This window comes from Astatotilapia calliptera, chromosome 14, assembly GCF_964374335.1.
Source record: "Astatotilapia calliptera chromosome 14, fAstCal68.1, whole genome shotgun sequence".
Taxonomy (NCBI): Eukaryota; Metazoa; Chordata; class Actinopteri; order Cichliformes; family Cichlidae; genus Astatotilapia; species Astatotilapia calliptera.
In genome coordinates, this window is record NC_137435.1 from 25012877 (window position 1) to 25028207 (window position 15331).

The 15331-nt window shown below is 40.2% G+C and overlaps 1 protein-coding gene across 2 annotated transcripts in view; it reads right to left on the reverse strand.

Moving 5' to 3' along the window:
• The window catches only part of dscamb (Down syndrome cell adhesion molecule b), a 130865-nt gene that overhangs the window by 100268 nt on the left and 15266 nt on the right, over positions 1 to 15331 (reverse strand). For both annotated transcript variants that reach the window (XM_026193165.2, XM_026193164.2), the window contains exons 2-3: positions 10470 to 10787; positions 8974 to 9120 (exon numbers count right to left, since the gene is read on the reverse strand). In XM_026193165.2, coding sequence (XP_026048950.1) covers positions 8974 to 9120; positions 10470 to 10787 — 465 coding nt within the window. The remainder of the gene's footprint in view (positions 1 to 8973; positions 9121 to 10469; positions 10788 to 15331) is intronic.

The window sequence follows — 15331 nt, forward strand, 5'->3', positions numbered from 1 at the left end:
AAAAAGAACATTAAAAAAAGAACAGTACAGCGACTAACAGTGAGAAAAATTACGATAGTATATTTGTTGCACTAGTCCCAAACACTGATTAATGTTCAAGCCACCAATAAGCTCAATCGGGTTCATTTTCTTTTATTATTTGGCAAAAGAGTTTAAAATTTGCGCTTTTAAAATATTCTGATGATATTAGCAGGCTTCACCAGGTCACTGTATTAAGGGTTTGGGGTAGGATTAGTTTCACATCTTCACCTTTATTGGGGAAAATGGAAATCCTATAACAGAAAAAGTCTGGGGCTAAAATGCATGCAACAACATGTAATAGTTTCTAAAACTATGTTTGTTTAGCGCGTGGCAAAAATGCATCCTAACGCTAGCCCAGATGAACGTGAACAGGTCAACGCTTGAGGAGACACAGCAAAGAAAAGAAAAAGAAACAAAGTCTAGTCAAATTTGATCGACCCGAGAGGGAAATTCTGCCTCCCAGACACTGATTCTTATTTTCCATAATGCAACTCAATGGCAATCCTGCCTGGTCAGAGCACGTGTCTTTCAAGTCCCAAGCATTTTACAGAGGCTGTCCGGTAACATTTGTAGCAACTAAACCTGAGCTGAGATAACACGGAGAGCTCCCAGAGCTTCGTAACTCGGGAAGATGCAGTAGTGTTTTCACAAGCTATAGCTGGATGTTAAGACGAACTTATACATCCACACAGTGTTTGGTTGTAAAATTAGATCCCTCTCTCTGACTCTGTGATTGGTGTCCACTGCAGGTGTTCTGAAACCATGATCATGTCTAATCAGTGTTACAGATGCCCAGCATGGGGCCCACGGGCTCCCAGGCACTGTGTGAAAGTTTAAAGAGGCTCAATGTGATTTACTGTATTTTTACAGATTTACCACCCTGGGAGAAGAATAAGAGCAAGTATTAATCCTTGATTGGATGGAAGATGAGAGAGAGAGAAAAAAATGGAGTGAAAAATCCCTATTAGGTCAGCAGAGTAATTTGAGTTATTAAGTGCCTTTTTTACTCTAATCAGTCACTTAAGATGGGATCAGACACTGCTGCATTATGGGATGTGACTGAGCACACCAGTTTGTCTCAATTTATCCCAGTGCTTGAGCTGGGAACATATGGACACATTCCTCCGTGAACCCCACCACCTGTCATGCATGACACATGCAGACACATGCATGAGCACAGGGTGCTTGCACCTACGCAGCCATTTCATTCAGCAGCCCACATACAGGAGAGTTTATAAACAGAAATTAATTGCTTGTTCCGGCTGTAATTAGCTCACACCATGCTTATTACTAATCTGTGTTTTGGCCCGACGCCAGGCTAGTTCTGGCCCGGATCCAGTCCATTTTCAGCCGAGCATTGCTCTACAGTAATCCAAAAGCTCAGGCAGGATGGACCTTTTCCTCTAGATGAGCTTCTTTCAACCACAAAACTTAAATTTCTAACTTTTCTCTGGAAAAAAAGCTAAGTTATTTACATCTTTCTATTTCTGTCTTATTTGTTAAGGTAATAAGACAATGCGTATAAGATCAAGAGTAACTTCAAATTGCATGTCATCTCGATAGTCTACACTTTCTTTCAGCAGATCGCACTGGCCTCCGTAACACAAATTTCCTAAAATGAGATCACTGCACTCGCAGCACACTCTTCCAAATCAGCGCTTATCTAAGCTTCTGTCTTCAGGCCAAGTCAAAAACAAAGCGGCATCCCCCATAGCCAAATTGCCTATTAAAGATGAGAGCATGTTCAGTCTCCCATTGCGCCTAGCCATCACCACCCTAATCATTCTCAGCCTAAACAGCCTAATGGCTGCCATATTGCTACTGTTTATTAGTAAACACTGATGGAAGAATGCCCGCCTCAACAGTTGTTGATTTTGTCTATCCGTATGGAGTATCAGCTGGGAATCACAGCCACCGTGCCAGAACGCTGCCTGCTGTTCAGTCCCCCATCACTAAACAGATTGCTTTATTGTTTTATGTGCATAGCGATTATGTCAGTAGACGGTTTAATATAAAACATGAACATCAGTGAAACAGTTGTTCAACAGATGAACTAAAAAAAAAGAAAAAGGAAAAGAGAGGACATGAAAGGAACTTTTTTAAAAATTGCATTGTGTTTCTGTGAGAATGTACGAGTCTGTGCATCAGCTCCAGAGCTGGATTCTTCAAAGATCACCTTAGGTTTAAGATGCTTTTGGGAAGCCCAGTCCAAGATTGATTTCCCTCCATCTCAGTCTCAGTAACCCTTCTATCGATCCTTATCAAATATGTATCACGTCCTCAAGCCCTCACCACAACTAAGATGGAGACTTCAAACAGTGGAAGCTCAAAGAGAAAGTCAGAGGGGAGCGAGGTTTTCTTTATCTCTCCTCTGTGCTGAAGGAAGATCTGAATCCAAATAATAATGTACAAAGCGTAAAAATGTTCCTGAACCATCCAAAAACCGCTGCTTATTAAAGAACCTTCAAGATGAAAATGTGATCCCAGCTATTTTAAAGCCTCAAACATCAAAGCTTTCAAAATAACACGGTGTGAATGCCACCCAACAGCGAGCTAAGACAAGGCAACAGTGAGATGACTGCGCGCACAATGCGTGTACACAAGAAAACATCTCCGCGCTAACCTCACTTCTTGCTAAAAGGGTCTTGTCTCGTCCTGTTCCAATTCCCCAAACTCCCCTTCACGCAGCACTCATAAGTCGCAAATGCACAAAATGCATCCTTCAGCTCGCGTTCCCATAATTCTCTGTGGCAGCAGAGTGATTAATGCGCACAACTATTGATTTTGCTTTTTGCTTTTTTTATTACGAGAGAGTGGCCTTAGCCCACCAACCCAAAACACTCCTTATGTGACAACATCACAAGCTGCACACACAACAAATATGTGCTGTTAAAAATAGAAATAGTTACTCAGAAGCAGCACATTTACAGAGAAACATACTATAGAAAGAAAAAGCACCCCATCTCCTTTAGAGTCAGTGTGTGTGTGTGTGTGTGTGTGTGTGTGTGTGTGTGTGTGTGTGTGTGTGTGTGTGTGTGTACACATGTTTAGACGTCCTTGTTGAGGACAGAAAATTGGCTTGGCACTATACTTGTGGGGACCAACAGTCACTTATGGGGACAAATGCCCGTCCCCACAAGTTTAAAGGCATTTTTAAGGCTCAAAATGTGGTTTTAGTGTCAGGGTTACAATTAGGTTATCATTAGGTTTAGGCTGAGAACCATAACCATTTTTAATGGTTAGGGTAAGCGGCTAGGGAAAGCATTATGTCAATTAGATGTCTTCACTAAGATATGAAAACAAGCGCGTGCGTGTGTGTGTGTGTGTGTGTGTGTGTGTGTGTGTGTGTGTGTGTGTGTGTGTGTGTGTGTGTGTGTGTGTGTGTGGGGACTGGGAAAAGGGGTGCAGTGAAAGACAAGGGTCAGCATTTCACTAACTGCTGATCTGTGTGGGAGGAGGGGGGGAGCAAAATGATAGGCGGTGTTGTTTTCATAGGGTTTCACTGCAGAATGGGTGGAGTGTGGTGCAAACACACACATACACACAGGCACATATATGTGCTGATATGCGCACATGCTCATAATAATATCTTGAGCTTTCTCTGAATTCCAGTCATCGCACTCTTGTGCTTGACCCATTTTCAAGCCCCCCAACAACAAGATCAACAAACCCTGCTCGTGTGGGGAGGAAGAAACAGAAATTTGAAAGAGACTGAAAGTGAGAACGAGTGAAGAAAGCTTTAAAGAGGAAGACAGAGGGACGAGATCATGTGGCGAATGTGATGCAGTCTCTTGTTTACCAAAGAAAAAGCCTCACCCACACGTCTCTCTAGCCCTTCCTTCTCACTCTTTTGTTTCCTCAACTCTCCCCTCACTTCCTTTCTTCTAATCTGTCCTCTCCTTCTCGACATTTCATTGCATCTTATTCCCTCGCAAGCTCATTCCTAGCACTGTGCCCTCCTTTCAAGGTTGGCCTGACTTTGGGCGTGTTGAATTTACAGCCCCATCTCTGCCTGCCTTCTCAGTGCCCTCACTGTCAATCTCAGTGAAAAATGGAGACGGTGGCACATCACTGGCATGATAAAAATCCTGCAACAGTGATCACGTAAACCAAACACCTACAGTAGCCCCTTTGAAGACATCCTTTACATTCCCGCGACTGGGCCGCTGGCTGGTTAAGGCTGTGATTCTATTAGGAAGCAAACTGTTTAATTAGCCCCTATAAGCACTCACAAGGAAGAGAGACGAGTGAGCAGAATGCAAGAAGCCAACACGCATGTGACTGAAAAATGTAGCCAGATTTTTTTTTTTGTCCCCTTCGCCGATGCTCTGAGTATTGGATGGAGTTATTTGCATAAAGCAAATAAAAAAAATAGCATTTTCCATGCAGGAGGAAATTGACTGGGGCACTGTGCCAAGCAGGTTATGCAACGAAATGAGAGGAAAAGAAAAAAGTCCGACAGTCAAGGCCGGCGGAGGAGGATGGAAGAGAAGAGAAGTATTTTCCTCAGTCAAACATAAACATAAAAAATGTCAACATCTGATTTTATCATTATGGATAAACACTATATTACAATATATTATATATAGTGTATACAAACCAAAAAAACTCTCTCTCTTTAAAACGTGCGCGGTATGATCCAGTGATACAGGATATGTTTGTAGTTCTATTTTGCAATTAATAAACAGTTAATAAATATTAGAAATATTTAGTTTATCACAATATAATTTGCGAACAAAATCAAAACAAACAAAAAATGTGATATTTGTTAATAAATGAAGTATGAGGACATGTTTTTGGTTAAAAAAAAATTACTGAATAGTAAAAATATATTTATATAAAGATTTGGCCAAATCTAGACGACAGACAAGTGCTGTACTCTTATAGAATGTATGCACTGTCCAAATTTTATTCAAACATCGGAGAAGAAAAGTTATGCAATGTTGTGTGGAATTTAGAGGGTGGACAGCCAAGATGGCAGCACACCCTGGAAGTAGGCAGGACCTGTGGAGTCTCTTCCTTCCTTCGCACTCTAAGCCTGTGTCTTACTGTATTGCACAATAAAGCTTCCTGTCTTTCATCTCTAACCTAATCTCCTGCCCGAAAAGACGAGAGGCATGCATTTTCTTTCCCTGAAGGAGGCCGTATCTCCTTGTGACAGGGAGATATGGCCTCCTTCTTTTCCTGTCCTCTCCCCATCCTACCTGACCCCTCCTCACCTTTCCCCTCTTTACCAGCTGTCCCCCAGGGAGTTTCTGCAGGTCATCGGTCTGGCTTACACGTCATTATCATAGGCTGTGTCAGGTTTCCTCCCGGATTAGTTTGTGATAGGTGTACAGGTTTAGTTTCTCTTAGCCTAAGTACATTACAGCACTGGGCCTGATAGGTCTTGTCAAATGAATCATATCATTCATTTTGATTTTAATAGTTAGAAACCAAAGCTACAAATCCCCAGCAATTTAAAAGACAACGATATGAGGCTAACTATTACAAATGATGAGATGGTTGATAAGTGTTGTCAGTGGTCAGTGACAGCTGAGCCTAGTTCTTCCAGAAGTTTCATCCTGTTAAAAGAGAGTTTTTCTTCCCACTGTTGCCAAGTGCTTGATCAAACATTTCCCTTCTTAAACTCATTTTGTCATTTTGTCCTGTATTTTCATGTTATTTTTATTTTAGATGCATAGCACTTTCACCAACAGCTGTTTTTTTAATGTGCTATAGATTAAACTTGATTTGGCACAATCTTTAAAAAGAAAGATTCTGATGCTTTTTGGGACAACATCCTAGACCAAGATAGGCAGCAATCTGACATTATTGAGAAATACAAGTCAAATTATAATTTATTAACCTAAAGAAAGGATCCAATTACATAATCTAAACACTCACATCTAGGCACTACGCCGAAAATTCCGCTCTTTCAGTTTCAAAGTTTGATGCCTCTACTTGCAAAACAAAAGTTAAACCCTGAGAGCTATCTTGTGTGCATCCTTTCTTACCAACAGCATGATAACTTTGGGCTAATGTTCCCTCTTCATCTATAGTGCGCAAGAACAGTCAATAAGAAGTTGGTCTGTACACGGTAGGCACAAGAGGAACTAATCTACGACTTGACAGATTTCAGCTCACGACTGACGATGCAAGCACAGGGCGAATTTGTGCTCAAATTGCACAACATAGGTAACTATGAGCATCCTAGAGACGAGCACAAGGTCTCTGAGACAACATGTTCTCTGCAGCTCATTCGGCGTTTAAGCACTGGTTTTGCAGAAGCTCTTGTCTGAAACCAAGGCCGCCCAGCTCATTAAGCTGCCTCATATCATGAATGATAGGAGACAAAAGGCAGGTAGATAGAAAACAAAGAGACACACACTAACCCTTTTCAAAAAGCACGGGCACTTGACATGCAAACACACCGGGGTGTGTAAAAAAAAAAAGAAAAGCTCTGCATTTACATGAATTTGTGCACACAGGTAGTAAGACAACAGGAGCGCACACGTGCATTCAAATAAAGGTCCATCATATAAAATCCTGGCAGGACCACAGTAGGACACAGCTCAACTCCTCCCCTCCCTACTCTACCTTCCTTCCTTTCATATTTTTTTACCCCTTTCATCTCTGTATTAGCTCTGTCAATTGTTTATCAAAAGCGGCGAGGAGGCGATCGGAGCCGGCCATTTGAAAGCTCGTGCTGCGAGATCCATTTTAAAATTCATGACGGGTTAATGGTATGTTAGTGGCAACATTAGGACCCGGTGAGCTTGCATCATGCTCATTCACATTGAAAACAGGCTGCTTCAAATGACTACTAAGCAGTCCTCGTTCTGAAAGGTAATTCATATTGTAATTAACTTTTCAATCACAGCTGATTAATTAAGACAAGCTCTAGTCTGTAATTATGCATCTATTTTTGACCCTAATGTGAATCACTGGATATTCCACAGATGTCAGCAGCTGCGATTTGAGCCAGTTTCCTCTCTGCGACTTAGAGATCTCAAAAGGCAAAAACTCACACCTGAACATTTAAGCAGTGAGCACATTGTTGGTATCAGCTTAGATGTTTCAGAGCCGCAGGTCTTTATCACCATGATCTGCCACAATGTTTTAACCATTTTGATTATTTCAGCCTCTATTCAGAGAAATATCTTATAAAAGATGTGTCTTTCTTCTAATTCTGATGCACCGTGCAAAGGTAGAGAAGTGCACTTGATGTTACCGCTCCCAACAAAAACCTGAGATTAATAATTCAGTGAGGCGGTGGGATAGCTTTATTTTGTGTCCTCTGAGACTAAATCGTCTTTTATGTAAAACTGAATAAAAGAAAGGAAAGGGCTGTGGGAGAAAAAAAAGTCGGAAAACTAGGCTGGGCCAGACTGCATCCCCCTGCCATTGTCAAGCCCGGTTGGTATCCTTATGGTGTCTCTCACTCACTCTCTTGTTCTTTGCTCACGCACAAACACGAGCACACAACACACACACACACACCTCCTAACCCTCCTAGAGTAAACATACCCTCTCCATAACAGTGCGCGGTGAATCCGCTCATGCATCAGAATCTACCATCAAATATTTATCACCGAGCAGCAGTGATTTTGACCGTGTGCTCATGCTTTTGACAGCACTCGCCTGCTGCAATACTTATTGGAGTAAACACAGACAATCCGATATCGTTGTTCTTTTGAACACTCGTGAAAGAACTCAAAAGAACACCAAGTGTACAATATAATCCATCAAAACTTCACTGCATATTCTATAGGCCGTCTGGCCTGCGGTAAAAAGCACAGACATCACTGTGGACTGTATCAGAGCTGATTTGGAAAAAATAATTGGCAGACATTGCATTTTAATTTGCAGAAATGGCACAAATACTACTCCTGGTCTATACACGGAGAGGCGTTCTTCATGTATTTTCTAATTCAGGACAACAAACTTTTGTTTTTGATCTAGAGAACACACGTAAAAGTATTTCATTTGCATGGACGCTTTTGTTTTTTCAGTCACACTTAAGATAAACATCATCTCTGGGTCTTGTCTACATGATTCATTTCATTTGCGGAACCTAATCATATCTGCATGCTGCATATTTGCTCGCTCTCCGTGACATTAGGCAATGTCTTCAACCAGCAGCTTGCAGCGAGTAACTCGAGTAACCTCGAGTAAATAAGTCGCTGGCATGGATCAGAAGACACATCTTCATGCTTGAGCACACACATTTAAAATGCCACCAAAACACCGTCCCAGATTCTGCCTTCAGTCAAATGACATCAAGTGCTCACTTACAGGTCCCTGAACGCCACAGTATGAAGCAAAATCAGCCAGCGGGCAGTACATGGAGCAATCAAAGAGATAAGCATCCCATTTAACCTGAGTAAAAATTCAAGCTACAGAACGTTCTGGTGTGTTGCGCTATCCCGCTGTGCCACTGGATTCAAATAAGGAGGGTAAACTAGGTCATTGGTATGTAATGCTATGTAAACTGTCCCACTTTACCCCTTGCTGGACTCAAAATGGCGTTGGCTGAGGTGGAGTGTGTACAAGAAAGAGAAGCCCAGTGATTCAATGTGACAGTTATCAACATCCTCTGGCTAGTGAGAGGACATAGCTGTATAGAGCTGCAGAGCCCCAGTAATGGCAGACTCAGCCAGTAAACAGGTAAGAAGATGACTCACAGCTAAACAGAACACAGCTTCCAAAGAGCACAGAGCAAAGTGGAAGGCAACTGGGCATAAACAGCAAAAAAAAAAAAAAAGGACACAACTCTCAGAAATTACCGGCATGGCCACTAAAAGTCTTTTTTAGTACATACCTTGCACAAAGTTACAAATGTGGTCGGTCATTTTAGCATCAATGTTTGCTTTTTACCTTCAGATATACACATTAAGTTCAGTTATTACCATGTTGTGAACATGGAGGCTTTGAGTGCTAAAAGCTCTATATTTGAAGTTTTTCTCCTACCTGAGCTGAGCGACACGGTGTCTTTCTCCCATGATACGACAGTGACGTAGGCCTCCACAGAAGCAGGAATAATGCACTTGAACACGGCTACACTCCCTCTCATAGCCTTCTGGTCAGCCACTCTGACTGTGTAGGGTTCCCGTGATACTATTGAACAATTAAAAAACAGAATTAAAAGGCACGTCTCATTTACAGGGCAAAATAATGACATTATTATGCATTTTTTTAAAGACATCTAGGGTGAAGCAAACTGGGTCTGCCATCAAAGAAAGCATCAGAGTTCAGATCTATGGTATAAAATTGCAAAGAAAGGGACACTTTCCATGGTAGTGGAAAGTGTAGCTTAAAGTAGAGACACAAGTTTCACCTAAAAAAATTTAACTACAAAACTGGTGCATGTTATAGCATGAACTTCTAATCTTATCTGTGTTTCAGAGAACACAGTCCACAGCAGGTATCAACCACCTTACACAACTCCTTGTAGCTATGTAGGAACAGATCAACGGAGGTGCATAACATGGGCTATTCAGACCCCCAGCCTCCGTCAGAATGCTGCTGAAGTTCTACTAGAGGTGGGACGCACCTCCTCAGTATACATTTAGGCATGGCTGGGCTAATTGGCATCCTCCACTCACCATTAGTTATTGCTGAGCTCCTCTCTTCCCCTGATTGTTCAACACATTTGGCCAAAAGTCTACTGATACAGTTACAAAACTGATCATTGACCTATGCCCTAGGGTGTCCTGGTTAACATTCTTATGCGTGAACGTGGTGTTATTTATGGACAAATATTCCAATGCCAGAACAGTGCCTGGATTCAGATCATTCAGATTTACTGTCATTGCCCAGATGAGCACTGAAGTCCCCCAGTAGGACAATGGTGTCTCCAACTTGGGCCACTTCCATCACCCTACTCAGGGACTCCAAGAAACTACCAGAAACTCAGAGCTGTTATTTTGTGCTTTACAGTCAGGATCTCTTTTTTTGACACTAGGGAGAACCCCAGTTTTCAAGCACGCTTCGATGATACAAGTATGCCCACCTCTGTCCGACACTGCCCTGTCCAATCACTGAGGGCAATAGCAGATTGCACTAAAGTCCAGCCTTCTCCAGTAGACTAGTTCCAAAAGCTGTGCATTGAAGTCCAACATTATCAGGCCAGTTTCTCCTAATCTAAAGCGCTACCTTAGGTTTCTTCCCAAAGAGAGAAGTGACCTTGCATGTCCTGAGAACAACTTGGGATTGGACCATCAAGGGTTGTGCCTGGCAACTGTCTGATCTATACCTACAGATCAATCATTAGTTGCTCTAAGCCTTTAAGCAGCATTATTGTAAGATTTTGGACCTTTGCTGGACTTAACCACTAAACTACAAAAAAATAACACACTATCAGTACTACAAGTGTTGTACACTCAGTCTGTTAAATTCATACTCATGCAAGTTCCCCCATCATCACAATAACAACAAGTCCTTCAAACCCTTATCTGGAGACTCACCGGCTTTGATGTGGACATCCTGACTCCTAATCTTGCCAGAAGGGTTCTCGGCAGTGCAGTAGTACGTGTTGTCATGGATCAGCTTGCTAAAGCTGGATGGCAGGAAGTTAAAGATCTGGAGGGTTCCATTGGGGTGAACGTGACGGATGCCGGGGACATCGTAGATCTCCTCGCCGGTAGCCAGATACCATCGCAGCGAGGCAGGCGGCGCACCCCCAGCAGGACAGGGCACAGAGGTCCCTGTGGTGCTGGCAAATACTACCTCTTGCAGAGATGCATTGACAAAGTATAAGCTGGAATGTAGGTCTTCACTGAAAACTGGAAAAGAAAAAAAATAGGAGAACATCACAATCTGTGGTTTTGATTTTATTTATCAGTCTTTCATTTTTAAATTTTGCAGTAATTATTGCTGAAAGCACCACCTTAACATAAGTTGATAAATAAGCTCTTGATATTAAGCTCTTGATATTTAAGTATCAATTTAAATTAGTTAAGATGAAGAAGATTGAATCAGTATTTATTAAAAATCTCTGACTCCAAGTGTTGCTTATTCATTGCTCATGATCAGCAGTTATAGATTCATCAGTGTATTCCCATCCCTGGGATTTTGGGAACATTAAATTAACATAAACTCCCATCAATTATGAAATAAGGTCCACGGCCGTGATTATGTTCATGCTTCGGTTTAAACTGGCATCACTGTAAAGAGAATGGCATTAAATGTAGTTAGTGCAGGAGCATTCTCAAGAGGATAGGAGGGTAATAAATGTCAATGTTGGCTCAATTAGCTGCATATAAATCTACAGCTGTTTGATTTCAGAGTGAAGAAGCCAAGGCAGCAGAAGTCTACGATCTGAGGTTCTGTGAAAAGACAGTTTGTTTGTATTTCAGGCAAAAATACAGCATTTGTGTGTGTATGCCTTGTCGCCTCAGCCTGGTGGCAAAGCTCTGCAGTAAATGGCTTACAGTGGCACTGGCAGCTGGCTTGGACCCTCTCTGGGGAGAAAACATTTTAGCACTTCATAAATTCCTAACAAGGTTTCAAATTGCAGACATTTCCATCCTTTTCTCTGCTCCAGTAGCTCTGAACTAGCAATGAGACACTCCACTGACCTGCACATGTACACATGCAAAACACTCATTTGAAGATTAGGAATTCAACACACAAAAATTATTATGGAGGTAAGGATCACTGCTGGAGCCTTTCTCCTGAGAAAGGAATATGCAGATATATTGAAAAGTTGGGCAGAGACCTATATTTTCAATGTTATATAAAGTACACTACACCACTACACTAAAAAAAAACTATACAGACATTTCATTTAAATGTTTTGACTGTAGTTCAGGGCAGGATAACTATTTATCAAAATACAAACAGACAGTATATTTTTCTGTGAGATTATAAAGCTATATATTTGCTACATTAAGCTTAGATAAAACAGTGTTCTGTATATTGCTCCCCCCCACTACAGTATTTTCTTATAAATGTATTTTTTTCTTACAAAATAATTTAAATAATATTATATTATGAGGGGTAAACTGTGCTTCTGCAAATAGACAGCAAGTGAAAGAGTTTTTTCCCCCCAGGAATATGAATAAATGGCGAAAATAACCTTATCTTTTATGTTAGCTTAAATTAGCGCTATAAAGGCTAATGCTAATTTAAAATAAAATACAAAATAAACGAGCTAACACTGATATTAGTAGCATTCAAACCCGCGAAAAACTATGTCAAAAAAGTGCACTCATTTTAGATGTACTTGAAACTTCTAGATTAAAATGTTTAGGCTAACAAAGTTAGTTGTTTTTTGTTGTTTTTTTAGCTAGCTAGAAACCCACAAATGGGATGGTAGCTGTTTATTCTTCCTGTATTAAAACACACTGGTCAGAATCATATCAATTGTTATGTCAAATTAAACAATGCTGTTTTTTCTACTGAGACTGTAATATCACAGGTATCACTGCAATATCTCACCATGCCTGCCTGGTCTCCCTGGTTGGCAAGAATGCAGCCTAAATTTTATTACCAAAAAGGAGCAAAGTGCCTTATATGGCTTGCATTATAGCTTTTAGGGGGCTCTAATCACCTTTGTGAGGAAAAATGTAAGACACAATAAAATAATATATTTATAGAAAACACATTTTTGATGCTGTAATTATGGTTTTTAACATGTCAGCTGTGACTCAGACTGTAGTACAGCCCACAAGTAGCAAGTACCAATCAATCAATGTCTGCGTCCCTTTTTTTATACAATACGTGACTCTGCTTGCTGCCTGTCTGCAATATGTTATCTGCCTGTCCTAGAACATGCCCATATGCATACATGCAAAATATTTTCTGCAGATTCATTTGTTTAAAGGGGTGATAAGATGTTTACTCAACTCATTATGTTTCTCAGATATGTGGAAAAAATAGGTATTTGTTAAATATAGTGTATTATATAGTTTATATCTTATAATATATATTGCATATACAGTTTCTTCAACAATATATAAAGCAGATTGTGTAAATGTCACATATGCGTTTATAGAAAGACTGACTTTTTAAGAGTGGGTGGTCCAAATAAAATTTCTGCAATGTGCACTATATATGCTCCCAGCAGAGAAACTTTCATATACCTGTACAGTCTCTAACATCAAAAAGTTTTAGCCAATTTAAATATTTTAAGACGCTGTGGGATTGTGCGCCGGGTTCTCGATGGGTCTGTGGCACCGGCTAAGATGAAAATAATACATCAAAGTCATATTAAATTCTGATTCATTCTCTTTTTCCAGCTGGCACTGGGAGTATCAATCTTCTCAGTGCTCTGTTGATAATACAGATCGGAGGTGATGGTGGTGGTAGTAGTTTTTTTTTTAGGGGGGTTCAGCCTCACCTGATGGTGCTCAAGGTTAGTGAGAAGGAGAAGACACTTTAAAATAACTCATGTCAAGATATTTTAAACATACTGCTTTGATTCGTTTTCATCCAGCAGAGAATTTCCCTCATGTGAAATCCAAAATACACAGCTGATTATGCTAAAGACAGTTTGTGTTGTGAATGAGGTGTGTGTGTATGCATGTAGTAAAACGTCATATTTTGTAAACTTCAATTGATTGGATTTGGGGAAGTAAGTGAAGAAAGTTTGTCAATTTTATTTAAACGAAATTAAAAAATACACATAATATTTTTTTTTAATTTAAAAAAAAATCCAGTTACAAACAGCTAGCACACTTCAAAGTTTTCCAATCAAATTATTCAAGTGAAGTTAATTGACTCTTGAAGATGTTACAATAGAAAATGTCTCGAGAGAAGATAGATTAAAGAAGTGTGCAGTTGCTTGAAAAGCTTCTATTCTTCGCGAGCATCAGAGAAATTGGATTAGGATTTATGCCACGGCTGTTTTGATATTCGCCTATTTCACATTTAAAAGTAGGTGAGAGCTATTCAATTTAGACTGGCTGAGTGAGATTGATTTAATTTAACAAAGAAATGGACTCTGGTGAAAGTGCGCATATCGCTGCACTGCTCGTTTTCCTAATTGACTAAACTCAGGAGCCAGACCGCAAAATGGTGTGATGACGCATGTACATCACTCCCCTCGACCTCACAAAGAGCAGCAAGTCATGCCCCAACAAATGGCCTCAGGGTCCAACCACTTACTACATTGCCCTGGAGGAAATCAGTAATTGGCATAATTTTTCATGAACTCAACTGTAAAAGGTGAAATAAATGACACTGTTCAATAATGCATTATATGCATCTATAATTGACTATGATTTTTTTTTTCGGGATCTTCAGAGGGACAGGAGGAATGAGGAAAGCTGTTTTATGTAAACCTTAACTATCACAAGAACTTTTTTAATATTTACCCTCTTTTAAATGTAAGCTTTTTATTCACTAATCTGGTGCTTACTGTCATAGTTTTGAGTGCTATTCTTGCAGTTTCCTATAGCTAGCTCAATTGTATTTTGTTTGCACGTTGCACTTCTGTAATTCCCACTGTTTATGCAACTGGTTTAGAAAGCAATGAGACAGATATTGGAGCAATAATGTTAAAAACTATCATTATTTACTATTTTTTAAGACTTTCAAAGCTATAAAGAAATCTCTACAGGGCTGAAGTGTATGTGTATGAAGTGTTTGTGTTTGGATTGCGTTATAAGCATGTAAGAATATATAAGAACGTATATAAACACATCAAACGCGACTATATCACCAAAAATAAATAAATGCATATAAAATCACACTATTACTTACATCAGCGGTCCCCAACCCCCAGGCCACGGACCGGTAATGGTCCGTGAGTCGTTTGGTACCAGGCCACGAGAGTTGAGGCTTGGGTGTAAAATTTATGGTTTTCTGGGGTTTTATCGGTTTTTAATCAGGGGGTTTTTTTTAATCATTTTTATCATTAACTCGGTTTCCCTGGGTCTTTTCCCGAGTGTTATGAATAAATCTTTTTTTTTGGTAGCAGTGCTGGTTTTCTTTTTTTGTATTTATCCACAAACCCTTAAAGGCCGGCCAGTGAAAATATTGTTGGACATAAACTGGTCCATGGCGCAAAAACGGTTGACTTACATGGAATAATATTATCATTCATTTTATTACATCTGGAGATGTGTTTGTGATTCTGAGTCATAAAAGCCCAATAGAGGCTCTCCTTTTAGCTTTGCTTTGGTCTCCACCCACTCGTGCTAAATGCTACACTAAGTTCACCAGCTAGATGCCAGCTGTCTCCATCTTTTGTTTGGTTATGAACCAATATGTATACATATTTTTTCCCCTTAGAAGAGCTTTCTTGTAAAACTAAAGAGGCGTGAAGAGTGAACAGAAGTTATCCATCATAAAACAATAAGATGCAAGACACAACAGTGGTGTG